The following is a 27,581-nucleotide window of genomic DNA, read 5'->3' as shown; positions in this document are numbered from 1 at the left end:
TGGCTCAGTGGTCAAGAATCTGCCTGCCAATGCAGAAGATGCAGGAGACGTCAGTTTGATACCTGGGTCAGAAAGATCCCCTAGAGAAGGGAATGGCAACCCACTCCAGTATTCTTGCCTGTGAAATTGCATGGCAAAGAAGTCTGGTTGGCTGCAGTCCCTGTGGTCACAAAAGAGCTGGACATGACTTAACAACTAAAGAGCAACAACAACCCTCCTCCATATTTGATAACAAAAATAGTGACAACAGAGATTTTCACTTTAAATGTAGCTTTAAACATCTTTACTTCAAAACACAATAAGTACTAGAACTTAAGAAAGGCCCATATGTTTCCTTGGAGTTTCCTTGTAACAAATCATTGCTGCCCACATCAAGTACTTCCCAAAGATAACACTAGAGGAAATTCCCCCAGACATTTTAGCTGTCCATTTCTCTTTCTCCCTCTATCTCTCTTTGAAAGGGGGTAGTTTATACCTAATGAGAATGACCTACTCTTCAAGAAGGACAGCTTTCTTGGACAACATACCTGTAAGAAGCCTGAACAGAGGCAGCAGAGGTGCTGACATTCACTTCTTATAACAGAGAGTTAGCTTCTTGGGGGACACTACTACTTAAATGAGTTAGAGAGGTCTTTGGAGAAGAGTCAGGACAATTCTCAGGGTGATCTGAAGTTGAGCAGATGGTCAAAGATGCGCCAGTACCCCGAAGGCTAAAATAAGGAAAAAGCGTCCCACAGAAGGTGATGCCAGTAAAAGAATAGATGTGGGACCCATCGGCCATGTTATAAAAGGACAGGTTCCCAACTTCCCAATCCAGGAAAACTCTTATCCTGCGGGGCTGCTGCCTAAGTGATGGAGAGTTTTTCTGGGAGTTGGGAAATAGGACTTTTCCTTCCTCGTGTACCAAAACCCAAAAATTCTTATCTGGACTTTCTACAAACCAGCCCTCTCTCTTTGCTGTCTCTGAGCAAATGCCCAGAGCACATCGAGTTGTAGATCCAGCTTCTGTCCTCGTATTTACTTCTACCTCCCAGTATTGTCTCTCCATGTCCCTCTGGGTGAAGGACTTATCTCCCAGAACACTGAAGATGGCTTCAGAAACCCCTTGATCTTCGTGTGTTGAGGCATCACCATTCTGGGAAACGTTATTTTTTAAAGAAATGTGTTGCTTGTTCTCAGATAAGATGAGGTTGGGGTGAGCTGTTTTCGGATCCAGAGTGAAAGCCACTGCAGGTATGGAGGGGAAAATAAAGTCATTCCACAGTGGAGACTGGTTGGCTTTAGGAAAGATGCAAATTACGGGAAAGGGAGGATGGATAAAAATGAGAAAAATGGAAGATTAGGTAAAACAACATATGTTCTCTCCTATGTTCATTCACAGGAGACATGTGATGTGTAGCTCATAGAAGGCCAGGAATGAATGGGACCTTGGGTAACCATGTGTTCCAGACAGGCTGAGAACACTTAACCAAGAAGTCTGTCTCATCTGAAAATCCCCAGGGTCATGTATTTCAAGTTGGGGCTTCTCTAACCTCCTGCTAATGCCAGTTGCTTTACTGCTTGCTCTTAATAATTAAGACATGTCTTATTTCCAATCACAATGTACTCACTTTCATTTAAGTTTCTTTGGGGCCATTTTTCTGTGAGATTAGGTAATAACTAAGCCATCTATAGTACTTATCTTACACTCTTATTATACTTTTAATGGTTGAAATCCCAGGCTCTGTGGTCAGAAAGATCTGAATTTTATAATTACTCTGCTTTTAGTATTGGCAATCTTGAAGTTACTTTGCTTCTCTCGGCCCCACTTTAATCTCATGAAGGTGTACATAATTATGATATCTCAGCACAGAACTACTGTGAGAAGACAATGAGATAATATGCAGAGAACTTAGTACTATATTTTGTCCATGAGAACACTTGGTAAATTTTAGCTTCTGATGGTTATAGTAACACTATAGTAATAGTAGCAATAGTGTAAATACTAGTAGTAATGAGTCTGCTTCTGGTCAAACCAAACATCTTCAATAATTAAAATTTTTCTCATGAGAATGTGTATGGGAATGATTAGAATATATTTTAATTTTTGGAGGATTAAATTAACTAGGCAATGTTTGTGGATACAGGGATATTCAGAGTGAATAGCAAGCAGTAGAAATAGAGGGTTGTGATTTTGGGAAGATTCTAAGATTGTCAGGGCCCATTTTCCACTTGCACTGAGATGCAACAAGCCTTTCTCTGTCTCAGACAGAGTATACAGCAGGCTTCCTTCTGATTGAACATGAATAGTGAATAGATCAACAGTAGCACTTAAGTCTCAGAATAAATATAAATTCCTTAAGGGAATTCCTTGAATCCACCATTTTTTCTTCATGGCAATCTCTTATTCCTTCATAATGCATCACAGTTTGTACATGCACTTTCCCATAAAGTCAGAGACCAAATCCACTTTATTTACTAGGCACTAAATAAATAGCTGTATAATTTAATGCTGAATGAATGATGTCAGAATGGTAAGAAATCTGGTTACATTTCTGCGTTAGATTGAAGTGAAAGCCATGAATGAATAACCAGTTAAGTATTGTTGGGAGTTTATACAAATAGTTTCTCAATTGTATAGAAGAGATTATGTGAGACAAATAATAGTAAAGTAACTCACCTGCTTTGAACTGTTCCTTTCTCCAGTCTAAAAAGGAAAAACAAAATTCAGATGGAAGAATATGCCAAGTTAATGTCCTCTGAACTAGTGAGAAGCTTCTCCCTTTATCCCCTTGTGTCTTTTTGGACTCCTAGATTCAAAATAAAATCTCCCGAGGATAGCTCCTATCTGAAAAATGCTCTGAAAATGCCTCACGAAATCCTGAAGTACCTGAAGCCCCAAGACAATATCAGTTACTCACCAGCATATAACTCAGCTTTTCTCCAGTCTGAAATAAAACAAAGGCATTAGAGTCTCCCATTTACAGCAACGTCACTTCAGAAAGTGAAAATCTGAGGGTTTACCACAGTACAGTATACTGTGTTCATGATCTCAATGACAATTCTGATGTACTTATCTTATTTTACATCTCCAGTTTTATTTCTCACATTTTTCACATTCTACACCTATGACAAAATATGCAGGTTCATTTTTTTTTTTTTTTTTTTGGTTGGGGAGAAAGCAAAGGTAGGCTTAAGTTTTGAGAATATATTGGAAAGCCTAAAATTTTGTGTGCTGCCTTGATACTCTTGAGCTTCACAGGGTTCCAAATGCCTAACTGTGAGTTCTCCTGCTCTAGCTCAGATGGTGAAGAACCTGCCTACAGAGCAGGAGACCCAGGTTCAATCCCTGGATCAGAAAGATCCTCTGGAGAAGGAAATGGCAACCAACTCCAGCATTCTTGCCTGGGAAATCCCGTGGACAGAGGAGCCTGGCTGGCTACAGTCCATGGGATCACAGAGTCAGACACAACTTAGCGACTAAACAAGAAATGACAACCTGCTCTCAGTAGACAGGTCCTCTAGCCATCAGGAAAATCTCCCCTCTCAGCTAATTTCCCTGTTGGCCAAAACAGCTGAACCCCACCTGATCTTCAACCTAATGAATTTTACCTCCCTGTCAGCCTGCACAATTAATCAAACAAGCCAATTACATACTTCCACAGAAACAGGGTCACCTCATCCTCTTGTTACTACAAAACCTGCCTCCCACAGGCCTTGCTCTATTTGTTCCACTCTCAACTGCGACCTCCAGGTGCTCCGGCATGGCACATGGTGTCTTTCTCTCCTAGGATGCGAGTATATATGTGAGGATATATGTGCTTAAAAAAACTGCTGTTATTTGTCCGGTATTGGATATCATGTGGTTGACCATTTTATACTGTTTAGGGAAGCAGGTCCCTCTCTCACTAACAAGGTAAATAGAAGGCAACCAGAAGAAAAGGGCCGATGAGAGGGTTTCCCCAACTGTAACAACAGTATAACTCACCTTGCTGATATAACTCTTTCCTTCTGGCTGAAAAGGAATAATAGTCTGTGAGATGCCAGACATACAGCATACAGTAAGGACTTTATCTCCTACTTTAGAGCAATGAAGATGGAAAACTTACCAAGCTCTCTCTTAAGTGATTCTAAAAAGGAAAAAAAAAAAAGGGTTTAACAGAAAATATTTTTTAGACTATGTTATTAAGCCCAGATTCTAAATGCTACTTCCATGTATCTAGAACAAAAAAAAAATCCTTTGAGAATTATCATTATGACCATTAAAAAAAATAAGCTCTATCTATGCCTATACCAGTGATCTTTCCTTCTCCAATGGACTCAATTATAATATTTTTTTTTCTCAGGAAGTTCTTGAGCTCCATGTTTTGTTGGAGGTCTTGGGGCTCTGACTCATTCTTACACATATCTCTGCATTCCCCAAAGATGCCATCCACATGCACAGCCATGCTAACAAATATATAAAGTCACACATCCCCACCAAGTCTGATGCCCAGTTTTACCTTTAGATGTACTTTCTTCCTTCTTTTCTTCCTCGACTTTTGATAGCTTCTTCTTTCCCTGTCGTTCTTTCCAGGCCAAATATACAATAGCACCAGCTGAAATCCCAAGTATCACCAAAGTCACAGCAAATGCTGCCTTCCAAGGAGAGGGCCTAGGGAAGAAGGATTCTGACACAGGATCCCCAAAACCTGGTTAAAAACATACACCAAGCAAGCTTATCCCATCCCATGTGCTAAATATCGCTTCCTTGTGTGTGTGAGTGTGTTTAGACACTCAGTCATGTCTGACTCTGCAACCCTGTGGTCTGGAGCCCCAAGGCTCCTCTGTCCATGGGATTTCTCAGGCAAGAATACTAGAGTGGGTTGCCATTTCCTCCCTCCAGGGAATCTTCCCAATCCAGGGATCAAACACACATCTCCTGTGTCTCCGATTTGCAGGTGATTTTTTACCCACTGAACCATCAGGGAAGCCCGTATCCCTTCCTTACTCCTCTCCTATCTCCCAAATGAGCAGCACGGACCTGGGATAAAAATGGTTTCCACTTGCTCTTGTCCAAAGAAGGGGTTCTTCATGGAACAGGACACTTGTGTCATTGAGCTGTCTCTCACAATGAGGGATGCCTCAATCTGAAACAAGCCATCATCATCTTGTGTCTCATCCTCAGAGACAGATGGGATCTTCTTTCCCTTCACATCTTCCCATTGTACTTCAGGCTGGGGAAACCATCCCTTGCCTGTGCACTTCAACCTTATTCCTCCATCTTCTGGACCCACCAAGAAAACACGAGGACCAGAACCTAGACCTGGAGAGGAGAGTCATTCATCTGAGACTTGGAGAGTTTTTGTCCAGATGTCCCTCCTATTTCACAGCTACACCAGTGGAGAAAGATGGACAAAGCACTATAGTTCTCAGTGGATGGAAGGGGGTTCTTTTCTTTTCCCGTGAGATCAATGGTTATCTGAAGTTTAAAAGGTAAAAGAGCATTGAAGCTGATTCTGGGACTTATACCAATGTCTGTCATATCTCCTCAATACAAGCATATCTGCAATTGGCCATAGAAGGATAATAGGGAAGGAGCAGAGTAAAATCTGTTGATGTTAAATTCTTTCAGAAAAAGATTACTGTATCTATATCACATGTCTATTTCATCTGCTGCTTAAATTGAGACTTCTCATAGTCACTTCCTTAAATAATTTCCTTTCCTTTTTTTCTTCCTCTGAGTAAGGCTTACCTAAAAGATGAAGTTAACAAGGTAAAGTGAGTCCATGAAAGAGTCAAGATGTTTTAACTTCTCCATTCTCACGCCTTTCTTTTCTTTCCACTCCTCCTCTTCTTCAATTCTGCATGGGCAGGGTCTACTAGTAGGTTCACATATCCAACACCAGTGTTAAAGTATAACACTACCAGAATACTAGATGAATCCACCATGTCTTTGATAATGATGACTGTTCTGACTTCTAAGACTATGTATTATTTGTCTTTATAAAACTGGATATCATAAAATATGGCTCCACCATGTCTGGCTCAGTCCTGTTCAACAAACTGCTTCTAAAAGATTGGACCTGTCTTCATACCCAGAAGTCAATAAACTAACAGGAAAGGTACTAAAAAATGCTGTCATTTGCATGAGGTTATTTCTGTAACTATGAAAGCTTTGACCTCTTACTGGGCGGATATTAAAGTGAGATCACAGTAACACAGCTCAGGAGAGTTTGTCACTCTTTCCTTCAAGACCTAATGGATTAGACTTTTCCACTAAAGTTATACACAAAGAAGAGGATAAAATGAGTGTATAGATAGTTTGACGAGTAGTATTAAATGAGAGTATTAATTTAAGGTAAACCTAACATATTCAAAGAATGAGAAAAACTTTACAACTAGAAAAACAATATGTTTGTCTTGGCAGAGAGTATAAAGCTTTAGAAATGGAAATACCAAAGAAATAGACAGATAAATCATTAATTTAGACTTACACTAGTTACCCATAAGAAGTTTATGGGAAGCAATGTACTGTACCTCTGGTGGAGATTTCCTACACTGTTCACTATTGATATGGAGATAAGTGAATAGATACATTACAAAAAATTATTTTGAACTTATCATGAAATTGTATATCAAAAACATCTTTCTACAGACGCGAGATCTAAATGTAAAAGCAAAACAAACAAAAAAGAGAGAAATGAACTACTACAACTACATTCAATGAGCTACATGGGAAGATCTCAAACATAATGGTGACTAAAAAACAAAACAACCACAACAAAGCAGACATAAAATAGTCCATGTATATGAAATTAAAAAGCAAGCACAACGAAGCAGCATCTCAAGGTACTCTGTCAAACCCTCATTTCCTCCAAACAGTGCGTGCGGGACTGGACCACTAACATTTCTAGTTAAGCCTCTGTCCCTCACAGTAGCCAGCTGGGATTCTCATCTCTGGGAGTAACGGTACATTTTGCTTATCACTGTGCTTTACCTCAAAATATGTGAGGAGAGACATAGAGGGAAGTAAATGATCTATTTTTTTGATAGATATTTAGGGAAATCATTTATTTTTAAAGTACATCCTAATAAATGCATAAATAGATTAAGATGACTTGAGGTTAAATTCAGTGCCTAGGATGTTGACACCTCCAAGGATACCTACTTTTGCCTTTTGTTCACCATCCTCCTCCCCTAATCACATACAGAACACTTACATTTCCCTTACAGTGATCTGTATGTTATGATAATTACTCACCTATCACCTTTAGCTCCAAAATGGCTTCTTCGAAATCAGTTCCTTTTTTAAAAAAGCACTTGTACATTCCATTGTCTGAGACCCGGAGGCTGTGGATTCTCACAGCTACTCTTCCCTCGGTGATGTAGTCTTTCACCAACTCGGCTCTCCCTTTGAAATCTACTAGTTGTTCTCCCACCTGCTCCATTCCATTCTGATACACAAACACAGCCTCTGAGAACTGATTGCGAAACCACCGGATCTCCATATTCTCCACATTCATGGCTGGGTACACACGGCAGGGCAGCACCGTGTCTGCACCCAGCATGGCCACGATGGGTTCCGAGGGGCCAGTCACCGAAAAGGAATCTGTGGAATGGAGTCACAAGTGAAAAGAATATTGCAATACCCTGCCTGTGCCTTTTAGAGCACAGTATCATCGCAGGTCCCAGAGACCCATGGGCATTCTCTCTCTAATTAACGCAGCAATAATTTGTCACACATATTCAGGCTGAAGATGGCAGTGAACAAGACAAGGAAGATTTCCACCCTTGTGGAGCTCACAGTCAACAGAGTGATTGTGTATTAAACAGATGATTTTTAAATTGCAATGGTAGTAATGGAGGAAGATGAAGGAGTGCTGGAAAATCATGAAGCTAGAGTTTTGGCAGATCTTGGGCATCAGAAATGCATTCCTCCAGAAATTGAGATCCAAATGATTTAGAAGGCAACAGAAAAGAAATTCTACCTGGTCCTCACCTCTAAAATAATAGTGATTTATCTGCCCTTGTGTATGGGCAAATGCATTATTGTATCAAAGTAAAAGATTTGGAATTAACCTAGGTCTATAAGAGACACAGCAGAGTGGTTTAATGATTCTACTCAGAGGGTAAGAGAATCCAGGTATATAAAATATTCTCACCTGAGCCCCTCATGGACAGCTGGAAAAGCAGGATCAGAAAAAGGCCTCTTAGCAGAGAGAAGGCCAGGGAACACACCATCTTCTCCAGAGTACAGAACAGTATAACATTGAGGGAGTCCTGAAAATAGCTGGAGTAAAGATAAAAACGGGACCCACAAGGTAAAAAAGATTACAGCTAAGTGGTTCACAGGACTTCTAAGAAATGGCCTCCTGAAACCCTAGTGTCTCTCTCAGGGACCATCAGGGAAGCCTTTGACGTTCACAAAAGAGGGCCTTTTGTTTCCCCCTTTCCCAGAAAACAGTATTACTTCAACCGCCATGCTCTGATGTGATAAATCTGACCACAGTCTCTCTAAACCCCTCTGAAGAAGAATCAGAGGGGTTTAGAGAGATGGAAAGACAGAGAAAAGGCAGTGAGCAGCCACTGAGAGAGATGGCTTGAGCATAAACATTGCTCTAGCCTCGACAGATTTTCTCACCATACATTCCTATATGACGAAAGAGCAGATACAACTTGGCTTGTCCCCTGTCTACCCCAGGGTCTTTGACCAGATTCTCTCACTTCCCTCCCTCTCGCCCATCACCAAGAATATGTACTACTCACACAGACTGTTCACGTCTTCTAAGTTCTTCTTAGGGGGATGAAGGCATCCTGGAAGTTCTCACTGACGCTGCCACAGGCACCAGGAATCCATGCTCTTTGTCGTCCCTCCAGGTGCCCCTCTGTGGGCTGCCTGCAGGTGTCTCCTGTGATACTTGCTCCAAGATGCCAGGGGAAGACCAGACGTTAGAAACCTTGGGGTCCTGAAGGAAGCCTTAGGTTTTTTTTTAAAGGGTTTCAGAGAACTAGAAGAAAGATGGCCCCTGCTCGGGAAATTCTCAGCAGTGCAATTCTCCTCTATCTTGCCAACATATTCAAAACTGAAAGTCAAATAAGAAAAGAGAACTTTGACCTGGCATGAATAATAAACCCATCTAATATTTGCACACTTCCAAGGAAAGGGTCAAAATCCAGAGGTTTCTTTTTCTCTGAGAGTGTATTTATCCAGGCTGCTGCTGCTGCTGCAAGTCGCTTCAGTCGTGTCCGACTCTGTGCGACCCCATAGATGGCAGCCCATCAGGCTCCCCCGTCTCTGGGATTCTCCAGGCAAGAACACTGGAGTGGGTTGCCATTTCCTTCTCCAATGCATGAAAGTGAAAAGTGAAAGTGAAGTCACTCAGTCGTGTCCGACTCTTAGCGACCCCATGGACTGCAGCCTACCAGGCTCCTCCATCCATGGGATTTTCCAGGCAAGAGTACTGGAGTAGGGTGCCATTGCCTTCAAAAAATAAATATTAGAACTTGACTGGCTGAGTTAAAATCTTGGTAAGGTCACTTACAAGCTCATGGTTTTGATCAAGTTACATAAGCTCTCTGTGTGCCTCAGTTTTCTCATCTGAAAATGGGTTTAATAATACTACCTACCCTAAGCTGTCATGAGGATTACATGAATTAATATATGTAAACCACTTAGAAGAGTGTCAGTAACTTTTACGTTCTGCTGTGTGGCTACATAATTGATTTGTGTTTTGAAGATCCTTCAAATCCTACAAGTTTTAGAATAATTGCCTTTCTTGTCTAGAATGACAGACATTCTGAGTTAGAGTCTGAAAAAAATTTAAAAACTCTAAATTACATTTTTGATATTCTGGATCTAAGATTGAACATTTCTGTATGGATTGTAAGAGATATAGTAACAAGAGATAAGCAAGTATAAACCAGACATGGGGCTTCCCTGATAGCTCAGTTGGTAAAGAATCCGCCTGCAATGCAGGGAACCTGGGTTTGACCCCTGGGTTGGGAAGAGCCCCTGGAGAAGAGAAAGGCTACCTTTCTCAAACCATTATTCTGGTTTGAAGAATTTCGTGGACTCTATAGTCCATAGGTTCACAAAGAGTCAGACACAACTGAGTGAATTTCACTTTCCCTTTCACAAACCAGACATAGTCTAACAAAATTTTAAATATGGCAATATTAATTTTAAAATGAAAATAAAGTTCAGAGAGAAATCATTTAGAGAAACGAGATGACCCCTTCAAATGGTGACATTCATCATGAGCACATAACTTCCAGGGACTGCATGGTGCTAACAGCCTACAGCAGAATTAAAAAATGCAAAATCAGTTTGGAACTCAAAATAGTTTATAACCATAATTAATCAGAAATGAACAGAACCATTCCAGAACATATAAATGAAGTTAGAGAGGTTTTACATAATATAACAACTATGTCACATAAAATCTTTTACTTTTTGACTTGGTGAGATTTAACAATTTCTTTCAGTTTTTAATGAATAGAAATCCATTAGTAGAACGACCCAGTATGACACTCACCTAACTCCTTCTTCCACTGTGCTTAGAGTGCCAAGCCGCCCCCAGATCTGTCTATAAAATTAATACCAAACTATCTGCTTCTCCCAAGTATTCTCTTTGAAACTTGCTTAAGTATCTAATCTCACTAGAGATTTGGATTTGCATTTCCTAAATAGGCAGGGGTTTGACATGAGTATGAATAATGCTATCATACTTTTGGAACACGATTAAAATTTATAAAGTCACTGCCGCAGGAAAACCATGCCGTCATCATGGAGGCAAATACTCTATTGGAAAAAGGTATCAGAAAAAGGAGATTAAGTCACCCCATGATTCCTCCATTTCTACGTGACTAATGTCAGGACATGCATGCATGCTCAGTCTTGAAGTAGTGTCCAACTTTTGCGACCTTGTGGACTGTAGCCCCCAGGCTCTTCTGTCCATGGGAGTTTCCAGGCAAGAATATTGGAGTGGGTTGCCATTCCTCCTCCAGGGGACTTTCCCCACCCAGGGATCAAATCCAAGTCTCCTGAGTCTCTTGCATTGGCAGGAGGATACTTTACCACTGAGCCACCTAGGAAGCCCATACTGCCAGAACACATTTGCTAAATCTCCTATCTTTCACTTTACTCCAAGTCAGATAACAAAGAGTGGGAGTAAACAACTACGGGATGTAGCCCAGCAGTATTTGTACCTTTTCTCCGCTCCAAGCCCTTGTGTTTAACCTGCAACCTTCACTTTTCATATAAGAGAAGTTTTATGAGAAAAAAGAAACAACTTCTGATTCCTTGCTTGTCCAGAATTTTCTTTTACACTTAATGCTAGTTTTGTTGTTTAGAAAATTCTAGTTTCTACTCAGGAAAGTGATGAAATAAAATTTATATTTTAAAGCAGGACAAGGAAATTTAAGCACAAAATTCTCTCTATTTGTCTGTTCGGGTCTCTTTCCTCCCCCTGTAATATGTAATGTGCTTCTGCATTGTACATTAACAAGACCTCCTCAAAGGCGAGAATGCTGGCTTGACTATATGATAATTTTTTTCCTTTCTTCTAATACTAGCAATGTAACTTCTTAAAAGAACAGCATTCTTTCCTGACTCTGTAAGGAATCGTGGAGACTTACTACTTGCTTTGTACATGCTTACCTGGACTAGCTCTGGTGAACTTTCATGTAAGATGTCAGTATGTCATTTTGATGACAATCTTTTGTCTTAAAAATGTGTACGGTGGTGCCTCCAATTAAAATAAATAAATTTATATTAAAAAAAGCACATGGGGAAAAAAAATGTGTACGGTGTACTTTCAACTTCTAACAGGTGGGAGAGTTCTCAGAGCTTCTGAATCTGTCTCTGAATTATAATCCTCAGTTGACTTGAATGAAATTCTCCCTTTGTTTTCTTCACTTGATTGTTAATTGCATTTCTGTTGACAAAAATGAAGACTCCATTCAACTGTTTTCTAGTAATTACTATTGAATGACATGTATGATGGAATCTGATCTTTTTTTTCTTTTGTACATAACAAATTTTTCTGCACCCTGGAACTTTGAGGTTTTGTGTTTTGTTTAGTTGTTTGTTTGTAGCTTTAAAACGTTACAAGAATTCATGTATAAATGACTCTTCTTCTCTAGTAGTCAGCTTTTTGTGAAGTACCCTTCCTTCTGATTCTTGCCCCTTATCTTTTCATCTTGGGAAACATTCTGGGTGAATGCCGAAGTTCTGGGTGGATTTGCTCAATCTAAATTTCCTAATTTTTAAATCTTTTTGTTTTAAGTACTACGTAGTAACTCCCTTTTTCTAACCCAATATTTTGATCTTCAGCAGTGTCTACTCAGAGATGACACCTCCATTTGTTTTCTATTTAAAAACAATTTTTCATTCCCAAGAATGCTGATTGTTTCTCTAATCCTACATCTTCTATGAATGAATCCTTCCTAATATACTTCATATTTGCATTAAAGATTTTTATATACACACATTCTTCTTTAGCTTTTTAAGTTAGAGAAATCTGAAAATTAGAAAGAACCAAAATTATAGACAGAAACACCTTTATTTCCTCCACTCAGAAATACATATAGCTGAGTGGAAATATTATTATTTTGCTGTGATTTTTCTATTTTTTGCAAAAAGCAAGATCATACTGTTCACACTGTTTTAAAAACTGCTCTTTAAAATTAATAATGCCTTGTAGCTCTTTCCCTCTCTCTCCCTTTTCACCTTTCTCTCTTAAACACACAAATGCTGATATGTATTCAATGTAATTCCCTCTAAATATTCTTCACAGATTAATTGGCTCAAACAATTCTCTATAATTGGGAAAAATGCCTAAATATGTATGTGAATTTTTAAAATTTATTTTTTCTAACTGTTGGAAATGTATATTAGTCTATCTACATTTTGAGATAGAATATATACACAAAGATGTATCATACATTTCAGAGTAAACAAAAGAGGCAAATAATATTTTCAGATAGTTCCTTTTCTCCTTCAGTTTTCCCTTCCCGTTCTTTAGTGTTTCAGACCTAAACCATAAGGTAGGTGTCAGACCCCTAATAAGACAGGATAGTTTTATGGAGGAGTGCTGCTTAGAGTGGTGTGAAAGAATTTGAGTGGAAGGAGATGGACCTGTATGAGGAAGGGAGACAGCCCTGAAGGAAATCCAGAATATATGGTCCTATATTCAAACAGTGTAATATTATGTGGCAAGAAAAAATTTTAAATGCATTGATACACACAATGCGGTTGAGCCTCAAATAAACATTTTGTTTAGCCAAAAAACCAAGCACAAAAGGGTGTATACTGTATGACTCCATTTTGGTGAAGTTTCTAAGAGTAGGCAAGATTAAGCTATCACAATTTATATCAGAATACTGTTTTTTTTTCCCCTTTGGAAAGGATTGATGGACAGTGAACATGAGAGGATTGATGGACAGTGAACATGAGGAAAATTTCAAGAGACAAAAATGTTCCATTGTTCAATGAGGTGGTAATTACATGAGTGTGAGCATTTGTGAAACCTCATTGAAATGCATGTTCTAAAGCCATGCATTCCATTCTTCGCAAATTATATCTCAGTACATTTGATTTCTTAAAAAAGGCAAATGTACCTATCTCCAGAGAATATTTATTTAGGGTTTTGGTATTCATTTGTCCAGACTTACATATTAATATTTATGCAATTGCCTCTTTTGTCCCTGATTATCTGTAAATCTTGTGTGACATGAAAAGAACATGAATTACGCTTGGAAAGACTGTGAAGTGGGAAGAAAACTCTGTGTGAGCATTTTGTATCTGGCACTCTATTACTGTGTTTTTACATCTATTCTATGTTGGGGAACCCCAAGGTTTTTTTTGAAACAGAGCCCTAATATTCTCAGAGCACAGAGTCCTCCATTCCTGATGTCTTATTGTCCCCCATGCAGTTCTGCACATGGCTTCCAATGTCAGCTATGGTGTGGTAGGAGGAAGCGTGCTGCTATTGGGTTTATCCTCTCAATCATCTAAATTTGTGAATCAAGCATTTGGATGACCAACTGACTTGGATATTATACAGGAAGATGATTCTTTCTCCCCAGCTGATGCAATTTCTGTCCTTTGCAGGTGGGATCAGGGAGCCATAATGAACACTGTCGATCAAAGCAGCTTTAGAGTTTCTATCATTCTATGGCTCAGCCCAGTCCAGAGTCCTCTGGGATGAACTATTACTTCCACTTTCAAAGTTAGTAGCAGTGCTGGAGGCAGGCTGAGACTTTCTCATTAAACCCATTCCAGAAGAGGCATTCAAATGCCCATTCTTCTTGGCAGCATTATTTGTCCTCCTTACTAAGAATATTCTCCTAATCGAGGAATGGGTTAGAAACCTGCTGTTTTCATCGCCTGCAGCCACACCCTTGGATGCTGACCACGAGAACAACCAGGTGCAAATCGTGTCTGGAGCCAGATCGTGTAGTTGCACTAAGGAGACCAGGAGCTTGGCCCAGAAACCCCCTTGGCTCAACCTGGATGGTGAGAAAAACACATGTGGGACGTGCAGGTGTGTCTGTGGGACATGTGGGTCCTGAGAAAAGAAGGGCTTGAGCTCTGGGCTCATGTGGTGAGAAAACTCCCTTCCCTTTCAGGAATTAAGCTACAGGAGTATTTGTGGTCAAAATAAATTAATATATGAATGAATGGATGAACAAGTGAATGGAGGGGAGAAATAGTTTGACTGAGGAAAGTGGATGAATTTTGAGTCTGATTTCATTTCTCAATGTTGAACTCAAGGTTTTCAATTTCAAGAGAGCCCTGGCGAGGTGGTGAATCCATAGATAAGCAAGCAAGCCCACAGGACACAAGAGAACGGTTTACCGTTTCCTACACCTGCTGGGGAAACGGTTTTCAGAAAAACAAAAGAGGGAAGGAAAAAAAAAACAAAACCCCATGGGAACGGTTGGGAGTTGGTGGTGTTTGTCTTAAGGTCTGTAAGGGAAAACGGCCAAAATCCTGTGTATAAAAGTAAGTCTTTGCACATGGGATTTGTTTTCTTTTCTTCTGAGAACTTTCACTCGGCTGGCTTCTCACCACCTTCTCAACATCCTTGTAATGAATGTTTTGTGCTTCCAGCGTGCTCCATGTTCTGCTCTGAAGAAGATGGCAGGTTTTCCTGGCCTCTTTCCTGCTGATGTTCTCCCCGCTCTCCTTCTCTGGGTGTCCATGTGGGGCTCCCCAGGTCAGTGTTTTCCCTCATACCTTTCATTTGTTGGTTTGTTTTCAGTGGCTCTTCTTATACAGTAGGTCCACCAGTCCCAACTCTGCACCCTCTCAAAGGCAGTTATACCTGGGAAAATTATGGCTCTGTCTTCTGCCAACAGAAGGCTTGACCAGTCAGGTGAAGGGTGGGAGCGATCTCCTTCACATCAACATCCTTTGAGCATATCTCATAAAAATCACAGCTATAATATTTATCTAAATCTTTACTGAATGTGAGTGATCTTAGTGATCTGTTTAAATTTGATGTAACTGTTAAAATATACTTTGTAATGTTTACACTGCCAAGAAAACCCAAATTTGAAAACAAAGAATTTAGACTCAGGATCCCTGAGCGGGTTATGATCTTGGACAAACCGTTTATTCTTTCTGGGACATGAATCCATCTTTCATAAAGTAAAAGGGGCCCCTCAAGTTGAAATTTTCAGACTCCAGGTTTGAAGATAACCAGCCATGAGGTCTCAATAATGATATTTTCTGATACTGTCTCTTTAATTGGATATCAAAAAACACAAATAAGAAAAATACATTTGGGTCTCACATTAAGAAATGCAGGTGGGTCTACCATCTCATCTCCTCCCCTACCGCTTCCCCTAATCTGTCTGTGATTTTCATGCAGTGTCCGGGTTTTCTGTGATGGGACCAGCTCAGCCCATCAAGGTCTCACTAGGAGCAGATGCCACTCTGCCCTGCCAGTTGTCCTCTGAGCAGAGTGCAGCCCACATGCAGATCCGATGGTACCGAACCCAGCTCTCCCCGGCGGTGCTCGTGTACCAGGATGGGCAGTAACAGGACGGGGAGCAAATGCTGGAGTACCGTGGTAGGACAGAGTTGGTGGAGGACTCCATCGGCAGAGGGGCTGTGGCCCTGCTGATCCAACACGTTCGTGCCTCTGATGATGGCCAGTATTGGTGTCATTTTAATGATGGTCACATCTCCCGGGAAGCTGTTGTGGAGCTGCATGTGATAGGTATGTTAATTTAGCATACCTATGTTGAGAACGTCTGGATCCCTAGACTGGTATTTCTCAGGATCTTCCATATGTTGCCTTGCAGAATGTCAGCTTCCTAAACTGTACAATGAGGACAGAACCACATGCTCTGCTTTTAAACACCAAAGGAGGCAATCTTCCTGTAGATATTTCGGTATCCAAAAAGATCTCAAAAGTTTATTAATTTGTATTAATTCAGATAGATACTGGCATCTTCAAATATTTTTTACCCAGTCAGAAGAGAAAGACAACTTGTAGAATTAAACTCACTTTTTCTTTGATTGTCCCCATGCTTTTTTCTTCTTGGAATGACCCAAAGCTCTCTCAGTCCTAGTACAGTGCAAAAGCATTAAGTTGATTTCAGAATCAACTTAATATTGATTTCAGAATCAGAGGTAAGCCTAATGCTGACTGTGAGCAGTTTTGAACTCTGAACTTCAGTTTACTTATCAGCCTGCTGCTGCTGCTGCTGCTGCTGCTAAGTCGCTTCAGTCCTGTCCGACTCTGTGCGACCCCATAGATGGCAGCCCACCAGGCTCCCCCGTTCCTGGGATTCTCCAGGCAAGAACACTGGAGTGGGTTGCCATTTCCTTCTCCAATGCATGAAAGTGAAAAGTGAAAGTGAAGTCGCTCAGTCATGTCCAACTCTTAGCAACCCCATGAACTGCAGCCTGTCAGACTCCTCCATCCATGGGATTTTCCAGGCAAGAGTACTGGAGTGGGATGCCATTGCCTTCTCCGACTTATCAGCCTAGTGATGGGCAATTAGACCTTCAGCCTGAGGGACTCCTGAGCCCCCAAGGGACCACAGGCCTCAGGGACATGTCTTCTTTCCTCAGGCTTGGGCTCTGCCCCTCATGTTCGCATGATGGGGCCTGAGGATCACGGGATCCAAGTTCTGTGCTCCTCAGGTGGCTGGTTCCCCAAACCCAGGGTGCAGTGGAGTGACATGGCGGGAGAGAAGCTACTATCCCTCTCTGAATCTCAGACTCAAGATGGAGATGGGCTCTTCCATGTAGAGGCATCTCTTGTGGTCACAGACAGCTCTCTGGGCAATGTGACCTGCTCTATCCAGAACCCTGTCTCTGGCCAGGAGAAAGCATCAGCCATCTTCCTTCCAGGTCAGTCAGGCACAAACCCCGAGGCAGAGCTGGGTGTCTTCCCAGCAGGGAGGAGTGAAGGAGGGCTGAAGGGAGCCTTGGAGAGTGGGCGGGGCTTCCTCCAGGTTCATCTCTCACTGTGTCTCCACATGCCTGTGTCAGAGCCCTTCTTCCCCAGAACGCCTCCATGGAAGACAGCCCTGGCTGGGACACTCCCTGTGCTGGTGCTTCTCCTCATCGGGATCAGCTACATTGGCTGGAAAGAACATAAAGCCAAAAACGGAGAAGTAGAGAAAAGGAAGAAAGCATCTCATGAAAGAGACAAGGTGGCGAGAGAAAAGGAAGAGGCACATTCATTCAAAAGTAAATCGGGCAGCAAGTCAAATCAGAGGTTCTTGGAAAAGCTGCAGATACTGTGTGTGCAGGGTAGATGGGGAAATAAAAAATTGTTGAAGAATCCTGGGGAAAACACAGGGTGCCAAGAATTCCACAGAACTGGGAGTCCTATGCAAAGGAGAAAACCACATGGGAAGTTAGGAGATCTGTGGGCAGTGGTCATAAGCCTCCAATCCACACCATGCCCTTTCAAGCCTCTGTACCCCAACCTGTTTCTCTTTGTAGAAATGTCTTCCTTTATCTTCTCTTCCTTTTTATCCTTCAAGAATAAGCTCCAGAAACACCTAAGAAATCAAACTCCCAGGAAGCATGGACTTGCCTTCCTGTGTGACCCCAGGATTCTTCCCACATAACTTTTCTTAGAGCTTGCCCTTTTATATTTGACAAAGATATTCATTAATCTTTCTCACCTGCTTAACGATGGGCTCCTTAAGAGAAGGTCAAATTGAGTTCACTTAACTACTCACTGGGTTCAGGAGCAACTAAAACTCAATTTGATGGATTTTCTATCTTTCTCTTTCAGGGAAGCTTGCGGAAGATCTCAGTGAGTCTTACTTCTTCTCATGCCCTGTATAGAATTTGTACCCCTTTTCACACCTGTTCTGGGTCTCTCACTGAATGTTGTTTCTTTCAGAACAACGAAAGGCATTATACAATAAAGGTAAGCAACTCAGTCATGTCAATTAATACCCTGACGTCCAACAAGTTCTCAGTTCCCTATTCTCAGAGAAAAGACTAAAGGATTCATGATGATTAGTGGAAGAGAAATTATGGAGAGGAAGACAAATTTGAGGTTGCAGATTAATGTCTCATCTTGTCTTTCCTGTATTTGTTCTGTTTTAGACTGGAAGAAGGCCCTGATATATCCTGGTATGTAAACCTCTGGCCCTCATCTTGCCAAATGCCTCTGGTATTCTGAGCATAATAAGCAGGGTGATAAATATAAACACACGTACACACACTTGAAAGTTGTGAAATTTTTATTTGGTATCACTCTGTAGTGTTTTGTATTTGGAGACTCAAATAACCAATTGTCTTCCAGAGCTGATAATGAAGGAGAAATAACTGCTGACTAGTCAATTCCACTACAGGACTGGGGTAGGACACAGCATGAATGTGCATTGTTAGCCCTTCCCCTATGGAGAAGAGAAAGATGGAACTCAGGGTGACTTTGAGGAGATCTGGGAAGAATAAAGAATATATTATGTCAGCATTTTTACTCTGCAAAAAAAGTTTAAAAGATCAGAAAATATATTTTATATTCAGAGAAGTATATTAACTATGATTGTACTTATTTTACCTATTTGAAATAAAGTAAAATTCAATATATAGGGAGAAGGTTTATGTATGAAAAAGTTGAAAAACAGTTTTTCAAAATATTTTAATATCTTCTGCATAAATATGTTTATCTGGAGGTAGGGGGAATTGGCTATTTTTATACGTTCCACTCCAGTGTTCTTGCCTGGAGAATCCCAGGGATGGCAGAGCCTGGTGGGCTACCGTCTATGGGGTCACACAGAGTCGGACACGACTGAAGCGACTTAGCAGCAGCAGCAGCATACCTTCTGAAATCTGAGTCTACGTATTCTGTAGGCTTATAACTCATTTGTTTCTGTTTGTGTGTGTGTGTAATATGGTATTGGATCTCAAAAACACACTAGGGCATTCCTTGAATATATATCTATGCAAGTTTTATATGCCAGGCATGCTAGATGTTGGTGGCACAAGTTATTATCTCTGACCTTGTGGAACTTAAAGTCCACTGGGGGAAGGAAATCAGGAACCAGGCAACTACACACAGCCTGATGAGTGCTCTGATAAGAGAAGGTCAGAGGAACTCCTCCCAAGGATTAAAGCTGATTAAGCAGTTTTGTTAAGAGTTTTCTTTTATGAGATACTGAGAAACGTTCCTGTGTTTCTAAAGGAGTGAACAAAGAACTAAGGACAACTTTTGACACTTTTAATTCCAAATCTGTCAATTACAACTGGGAAGTCAGGTTATTTTATATTTCTTGACCTCAGTGTCTTTATCTCTTTAAATGAAGAGACTGGAATACATGATCTCTGATGTCCTCCTTGACTCATATATTTATAGATTCCATGCATCCAAGTGCTACACTTCTGATGGGAGGGCAGTTTAGTGAGAAACCACAGAGCTGCTCCAGCCAAGAATTATGGATGGGTCCTTATCTACCTATTGTCTCAAGATTCAATGAGAATACCCAATCTTCAAATAAAATCACAAGGCCTGTTATAAGAGAAGTGGCCACAGGCAGAAGCAGATGCAATTCTTTTTCCCACTAGGAATCTGTCTCTGGAGAAAAATATAAGCTATCTGATAACAATCTGGGTCAAAGTAATAAGGGCTCATTTAAATGCTTTGGTCATAAACTTAAATGATCTCTGAGGAGATCATAGGCCAGAAAAACTGTAAATAGATAGAGGGGTTTAGAGGAGGAATAGAATAGAATTAAATTAAAAATATGTTTTATAGCTCTCATCATCAATGAGGAGGCCCACAGAAGTCTGGAGAGCACAGTAGAGTGGCATGTAGAGGATCAAACCCTACTCCTGGGGTCTCCAAATGTGCCTTAAGTTGGAGAACAGCCCCAGCTTCTGGCTGAATTATGTGATGGTTTCTAATCTGAGCGCACAGAAAGTGTACTACTTGTCCTGTAGTTTCTGGACACTACCAGAGTTTGAGGAGTTTTGAGGAGGAAGGGAATGTCACCACGAGAAAGTGATGAGTCAGGAAAGTCATCTTATTTCCTTTTCATCCCCTGGGTGTACTTCCGTCTGGTTTCAGTTCATGTTGCTCTTTTTCAGACTGGAGGAAGGAACAGTTTGAACGTGGTAAGTGGTTCTTTATTTATCTTTTTGACCCCCTTCTAACCTGCCCTCTGAGATCTCCTCTGAGACCCTGCTTATCCTTCCTAACATCCTCTCCTAGCTGAAAAGACAGGCACTACTGTTCTGGTAAAGAGAAGGAGGACATGAAAAGCATTCAGTGTTAGCCTGAACTGACAACTGCTGCTAGGATTAGCTACTCTGGTCGTGCCTCCCCTTTCAAATGCTGACAAAGCTTCCCTGTCTGTGGGGTCCACTTGGTTCTGAAACAGAAATTAGCATAGCCCCTCAGCTGAGGAGACCCCACACTAAGTAAAAAGGGCTCAAAATAGCAATTCAGCTGTTCTTTCTAGAGAGGTCAGCTCACAGGGAGCCTGTGACTGAGGAAAATAGGACTAATTTGCAGAGAACATGGCAGGAACACCGTTCTTCAGTAAACATTTCAAGATCCTGCACACACTGGCACTCTGTCAAAACACTGACCATGGCAAAGATAAGACAAGTAGCATAGAATGGGTAGCAAGAATAAGTAGCAAGAGAACCCATCAAACCCCCCTCCCGCCCAGCTCCACCTCCCCCAACACACACACCTTCAGAGGAGAGGTGTTCTTTTCACCACTCCTTACACATTTGCTCTGTTTTGTTAAAGTTTCTCCTGTACAACAGTTTTCTGAAATATGCAGTCTTGGCTTTATCCTTTCCTTTTTATTTCTTCCAGTTCTTGTGACTGAAAATCATGAAAATGTTCATCAGAACAATTCTGACTTCGGAAAGGAACCTCAGGCAGTATTATGTAAAAAGCAAGGAGGTGGCAACCTTCTCAAACTTGATCAGAAAGGATTCACTAAGGGGAGATATTACTGGGAGGTGGACATTGAGGACACTGATGAATGGACTCTAGGCATTTATGAGGAGCCCACAGAGAAGAGTGGGCTACTCAGTGATCTAGAGAAGATGAAGTTCAACGTCTTAGAGAAGAAGGGATGTGAATACAGGGCTCTCACTTGTTCTCGCCGAGGCATTTTCCACAAAGAGTCTCTCCTGATTGAAAAGTGTCCACTAAAGATTGTGATTTTCTTGGATTATGAGGATAGTGACATTTCTTTCTATAACATGACTGATGAAACCCACATCTTCTCCTTCACCCACGCCAACTTCTCTGGGTCAGTCTATCCTTACTTCAAACTGAAATCCATGGAGTTCTCCCCATCTGCATGATATTGAGTGACTTAGAATAAGAACCTAGAAATTGTGAAGATAGTAGCCCATTTTTTGTAAACCCAAGGATTCCAGTCTTGACGGGTGTCCTCAGGACCACCGATTATGAGGCCTCTTGATTTAAGTCTCCATGAATCTGCATGACCAAAGTTTCCAGCCACATCAAGCAGTGTTTCTCAAATAATTTGCAGAGAAGAATCTTTTCCACATCTTGTGGTTGTTGTAAATATTTTTTGCATTGTATATTATATATCACAGACATACTTTTCTGAATAAACTACTGGAAATGATGAAGTGAGTACAAAGACATGTGATTGGAAATTTTATTATTAAATATCATATACCTAACATTTTCTATCAATTCACTCCAAATGTTGTAATACTTTATTTCTATATTTGTTTCATGAAGAATTGGTAAGAAACAGTTTACAAATATGCACTGATCTATGGATCACACTTTTGGGGCTTCCCAGGTGGCACTAGTGGTAAAGAACCCATCTGTAATGCGGGATTCTCAGGAGATGTGGGTTTGACCCCTAAGTCAGGAAGACCCCTGGAGGAGGGCATGGCAACCCTCTCTAGTATTCTTACCCAGAGAATCCCATGGACAGAGGAGTCTGGCAGGCTACCATCCATGGGGTCACAAAGAGCTGGCCATGACTGAAGTGACTTATACATGCACACATGGATCACACTTTAGTAGCACTGATTAAACAACAATTAGATGCACAACAGCACTGAATAAAAATGACAGAAGAGTTTTATTTTCAATTGTTGAAGGAGAAAAGTTAAACTATAATTTGATGAGCAACTAAACTGTATCTTAAATGCAAGGATAATTTGATAAAGAAAAAATAAATATCAATCACAATCCAGTTCTAACAAATGTGATGATGGCAAGATGATGAGGTCTGGGGAAACCAGAGTCAAATGAGAGCGCATCGAGGTATAAACAGTGAAGGGAAAGTAAACAAACATCTACAGGCAAAAGAATGAAGCTGCCCTCTATCTCACATCATATGTGGAACATTAACTCAAGATGGATTACAGATCTAAATGTAAGCATAGGGGTAAATCTTGGTTTTGGCGCTTGGTTTAGGTTTCTTAGTTATGATACCAAAAGTTCAACCAAACAAAGAAAAACATAAATTTGACTTTGTTACAAGTTTTGTGCACCAAAAGACACTATCAAAAAAGTGAAGAGGCAACTCATAGAAAGAGAGAAAATATTTACAAATTATTCATCAGAGTTTAGTATGAACAATATATAAAGAATTTGTAATACTAAATAATAAAAAGAAAAGCAATTCAAGTTTTTAAATGAACAAATGATTTGAACAGATATTTCTCTGAAGAAGATGTGCAAATGGTCAATAAATGTGCAACACAATTAGTTACTTGGGAAACGTAAACCACAATGTGGGCTTCTCTGGTGGCTCAGCCGGTAAAGAATTTGCCTGCAATGCAGGAGACCTGGGCTGGATCCCTGGGTTGGGAAGATCCCCTGGAGAAGGGAAGAGCTCCCCACTCCAGCATTCTGGCCTGGAGAACTCCATGGACTATAGAATCCACGGGGTTGCAAAGAGTCAGACACATCATGCCCTCTAAGATGGATATTCTATGTCCTCCCTACATTCCCCCCTCACCAAGTGGAAAATAACAAGTGTTGGAAAGAATGTGGAGAAATGTAAAACAACACAGTCACTGTGGAAAATAGTTTAGAAGTTTCTCAATAAGTTAAATGTAGAATTACCATTGTTGTTGTTCAGTTGCCCAGTTTTTTTTTTTTTTTTGGAATCTGTGACCCCATGGACTACAGCACACCAGCCCTCCTGGTCCTTCACCATCTCCTGGACTTTGCCCAAGTTCTTGTTCATTGCATCAGTGATGCTGTCCAGCCATCTCATCTTTTGACACCCTCTTCTCCTTCTGCCCTCAATTTTTTCCCAGCACCAGGGACTTTTCCAATGAGTCATCATTTCCCATCAGATGACCAAAATACTAGTGCTTCAGCTTCAGCATCAGTCCTTCCAGTGAATATTCAGGGTTGATCTCCCTTAAGATTGACTGGTTTGATCTCCTTGCTCCAGCCCACAGTTCAAAAGCATCAATTCTTTGGCATTCTGCCTTCTTTACGGCCCAGCTCTCACAACCGTACATGACCACTGGGAAGACCATGGCCTTAACTATACACACCTTTGTCAGCAGAGTAGTATCTCTGCTTTTCAATACACCGTCTAGGTTCATCATCGCTTTCCTGCCAAGAAGCAATTGTCTTCTGATTTCATGACTGCAGTCACCATTCACAGTGATTTTGGAGCCCAAGAAGAGGAAATCTGTTACTACTTTTGCTTTTTCCCCTACCATTTGCCATGCAGTAATGGGGATAGATGCCATGATCTTAGTTTTTTTAATATTTAATTCTTAAGCCAGCTCTTTCACTCTCCTTTTTCACCCTCATCAAGAGGCTCTTTAGTTCCTCTTCACTTTCTGCCATTAAAGTGATGTCATCTGCATATCTGAGGTTGTTGATGTTTCTCCCATCTATCTTGATTCCAGCTTGTAACTCATCCAACCCAGCATTTCTCATGATGTCCTCAGCGAATTTGTTTAACAAGCAAGGTAACAGCTGAAAGCCCTGTTGTACTCCTTTCTCCATCTTTAACCAATCAGTTGTTCCATACAGGGTTCTAACTATTGCTTCTTGACCTGCATACAGGTTTCTCAGGAGACAAGTAAGATGGTCTGGTATTCCTATCTCTTTAAGAGCTTTCCACAGTTTGTAATGATCCATATAGTTAAAGGTTTAGCATAGTTGATGAAACGGAGATAGATGTTTTTCTGAAATTTCATTTCTTTCTCTAGAATACAGTGAATGTTGGCAATTTGATCTGTAGTTCCTCTTCCTTTTCTGAACCAACCTTGGACATCTGGAAGTTCTTGGTTCCCATAATGCTGAAGCCTAGCATGCAAGATTTTAAGCATGACCTTACTAGTATGGGAGATGAGTGCAATTGTCTGGTGGTTAGCACATTCTTTGATACTACCCTTCTTGGCAATTGGGATGAGGATTGATCTTTTCCAGTCCTGTGACCACTCCTGGATCTTCCAGATTTGCTGACATAATGAATGCAAAACCTTGATGGCATCCTCCTTTAGGGATGTGGATAGTTCTGCTGGAATTTCATTGTATCCACTAGCTTTATTAGCAGCAGTGCTGCTTAAAACCTACTGGACTTCACACTCTAGAATGTCTGGCTACTACACCATCATAGTAATCCAGTTCACTAAGATCCTTTTTTATACAATTCTTCCTTGTAATCGTTCCATCTCTTCTTGATCTCTTCAGCATCTAGTAGGACTTTGCTATTTTTATCCTTTATTGTGCCCATCTTTGGGTGGAATGCTCCCTTGATGTTTCCAATTTTCCTGAAGGGATCTCTAGTCTTTGCCTTTTTGTTGTTTTCTTCTCTTATTAAGCACTGTTCATTGAAGAAGGACTTATTATCTCTCCTAGCTATTCCTTGAAACTCTGCATTTAATTGGATGTACCTTTCCCACTCTCCCTTGCTTTTCATTTCTTTTCATTCTTCTGCTTTTTGCAAAGCTTCCTCAGATAATCACTTTGGCTTCTTGCTTTTCTTTTCTTGGGAGGATGATTTTGTTCACTGCCTCCTGTACAGTGTTACAGACCTCTGTCCATAGTTCTTCTGGCACACTGTTAACTAGATCTAGTTCCTTGAATCTGTTCATTACCTCTATTGCAAATTCATATGGGATTTAAGTCATACCTGGCTGGCCTAGAGTTTTCCCCAGTTTTCTTTAGATTAACCCTGAATTTTGCTATGAGAAGCTGATGATCTGAGCCATAGTCAGCTCCAGGTCTTGTTTTTGCTGACTGTGTACAGCTTCTCCATCTTTGGCTACAAAGAATGTAATCAATTTGATTTTGGTATTGACCATTTCATGCAAAGATGAGCTCTTGAGAGTCTCTTGGACTTCAAGGACAGAAATAGTATGGACCTAACAGAAGCAGAAGATATTAAGAAGAGGTGACAAGAATACATGGAAGGACTGTACAAAAAAGATCTTCATGACCCAGATAATCACGATGGTGTGGTCACTCACCTAGAGCCAGACATCCTGGAATGTGAAGTCAAGTGGGCCTTAGAAACCATCACTAGTGGAGGTGATGGAATTCCAGTTGAGCTATTTCAAATCCTGAAAGATGATGCTGTGAAAGTGCTGCACTCAATATGCCAGCAAACTTGGAAAACTCAGCAGTGGCCATGGGTCTGGAAAAGGTCAGTTTTCATTCCAATCCCAAAGAAAGGCAATGCCAAAGAATGCTCAAACTACCACACAACTTCACTCATCTCACATGCTAGTTTTTTTGGAGAAGGAAATGGCAAGCCACTCCAGTGTTCTTGCCTGGAGAATCCCAGGGATGGGGGAGCCTGGTGGGCTGCCGTCTATGGGGTCACACAGAGTCGGACACCACTGAAGTGACTTAGCAGTAGCAGCACATGCTAGTAAAGTAATGCTCAAAATTCTCCAAGCCAGGCTTCAGCAATATGTCAACTGTGAACTTCCAGATGTTCAAGCTGGTTTTAGAAAAGGCAGAGGAACCAGAAATCAAATTGCCAACATTTGCCAGATCATCAAAAAAGCAAGGTAGTTCCAGAAAAACGTCTATTTCTGCTTTATTGACTACACTGAAGCCTTTGACTGTGTGGATCACAATAAACTGGGGAAAATTCTGAAAGAGATGGGAATACCAGACCATCTGACCTGCCTCTTGAGAAACCTGTATGCAGGTCAGGAAACAACAGTTATGGAACAACAGACTGGTTCTAAATACAAAAAGAATATGTCAAGGCTGTATATTGTCACCCTGCTTATTTAACTTCTATGCAGAGTACATCATGAGAAACGCTGGGCTGGAAGAAGCACAAGCTGGAATCAAGATTGCCGGAAGAAATATTAATAACCTCAGATATGCAGATGACACCACCCTTATGGCAGAAAGTGAAGAGGAACTGAAAAGCCTCTTGATGAAAGTGAAAGAGGAGAGTGAAAAAGTTGGCTTAAAGCTCAACATTCAGAAAACGAAGATCATGGCATCTGGTTCCATCACTTCATGGGAAATAGATGGGGAAACAGTGGAAACAGTATCAGACTTTATTTTTGGGGGCTCCAAAATCACTGCAGATAGTGATTGCAGTTATAAAATTAAAAGACACTTACTCCTTGGAAGGAAAGTTATGACCAACCTACACACCATGTTAAAAAGCAGAGACATTACTTTGCCAACAAAGCTCTGTCTAGTCAAGGCTATGGTTTTTCCAGTGGTCATGTATGGATGTGAGAGTTGGACTGTGAAGAAAGCTGAGGGCTGAAGAATTGATGCTTTTGAACTGTGGTGTTAGAGAAGACTCTTGAAAGTCTCTTGGACTTCAATGAGATCCAACCAGTACATCTTAAAGGAGATCAGTCCTGGGTGTTCATTGGAAGGCCTGATGCTGAAGCTGAAACTCTGATACTTTGGCCACCTCATGTGAAGAGTTGACTCATTGGAAAAGACCCTGATGCTGGGAGGGATTAGGGGCAGGAGGAGAAGGGGATGACAGAGGATGAGATGGCTGGATGGCATCACCCACTCAATGCACATGAGTTTGAGTGAACTCCGGGAGTTGGTGACGGACAGGGAGGCCTGGCATGCTGCAATTCATGGGGTCGCAAAGAGTTGGACATGACTGAGTGACTGAAGTGACTGACTGACCGTTTGGTAATGTCCATGAGTAAAGTT

At 41.0% G+C, this 27,581-nt stretch overlaps 2 protein-coding genes across 2 annotated transcripts; one reads left to right on the top strand and one right to left on the bottom strand.

The window, feature by feature from the left end:
• Window positions 1-523: 523 nt before the first annotated feature.
• Window positions 524-8,202, bottom strand: LOC129647551 (butyrophilin subfamily 3 member A2-like). The gene is made up of 9 exons (XM_055574632.1): window positions 8,124-8,202; window positions 7,223-7,570; window positions 5,003-5,284; window positions 4,482-4,649; window positions 4,089-4,109; window positions 3,968-3,994; window positions 2,901-2,927; window positions 2,660-2,686; window positions 524-1,227 (listed from the first exon to the last, which is right to left on the bottom strand). The coding sequence occupies exons 1-9, from the start codon at window positions 8,200-8,202 to the stop codon at window positions 575-577; spliced, it is 1,632 nt and encodes a 543-aa protein (XP_055430607.1). The 3' UTR covers window positions 524-574.
• Window positions 8,203-15,103: 6,901 nt separating this feature from the next.
• On the top strand, window positions 15,104-22,583 carry LOC129647550 (butyrophilin-like protein 1). Its single transcript, XM_055574631.1, is given in 9 exon segments — window positions 15,104-15,182; window positions 15,840-16,190; window positions 17,051-17,332; window positions 17,474-17,674; window positions 18,231-18,251; window positions 18,342-18,368; window positions 18,551-18,577; window positions 20,534-20,560; window positions 21,273-22,583. Coding segments are annotated over 9 exon segments (1,515 nt in total). The 3' UTR covers window positions 21,773-22,583.
• Window positions 22,584-27,581: the final 4,998 nt, after the last annotated feature.

This window comes from Bubalus kerabau, chromosome 3 (assembly GCF_029407905.1).
Source record: "Bubalus kerabau isolate K-KA32 ecotype Philippines breed swamp buffalo chromosome 3, PCC_UOA_SB_1v2, whole genome shotgun sequence".
NCBI classification, from domain to species: domain Eukaryota; kingdom Metazoa; phylum Chordata; class Mammalia; order Artiodactyla; family Bovidae; genus Bubalus; species Bubalus kerabau.
Note: the sequence above shows the minus strand (reverse complement) of the source record. Positions and strands in the feature narration are given on the sequence as shown.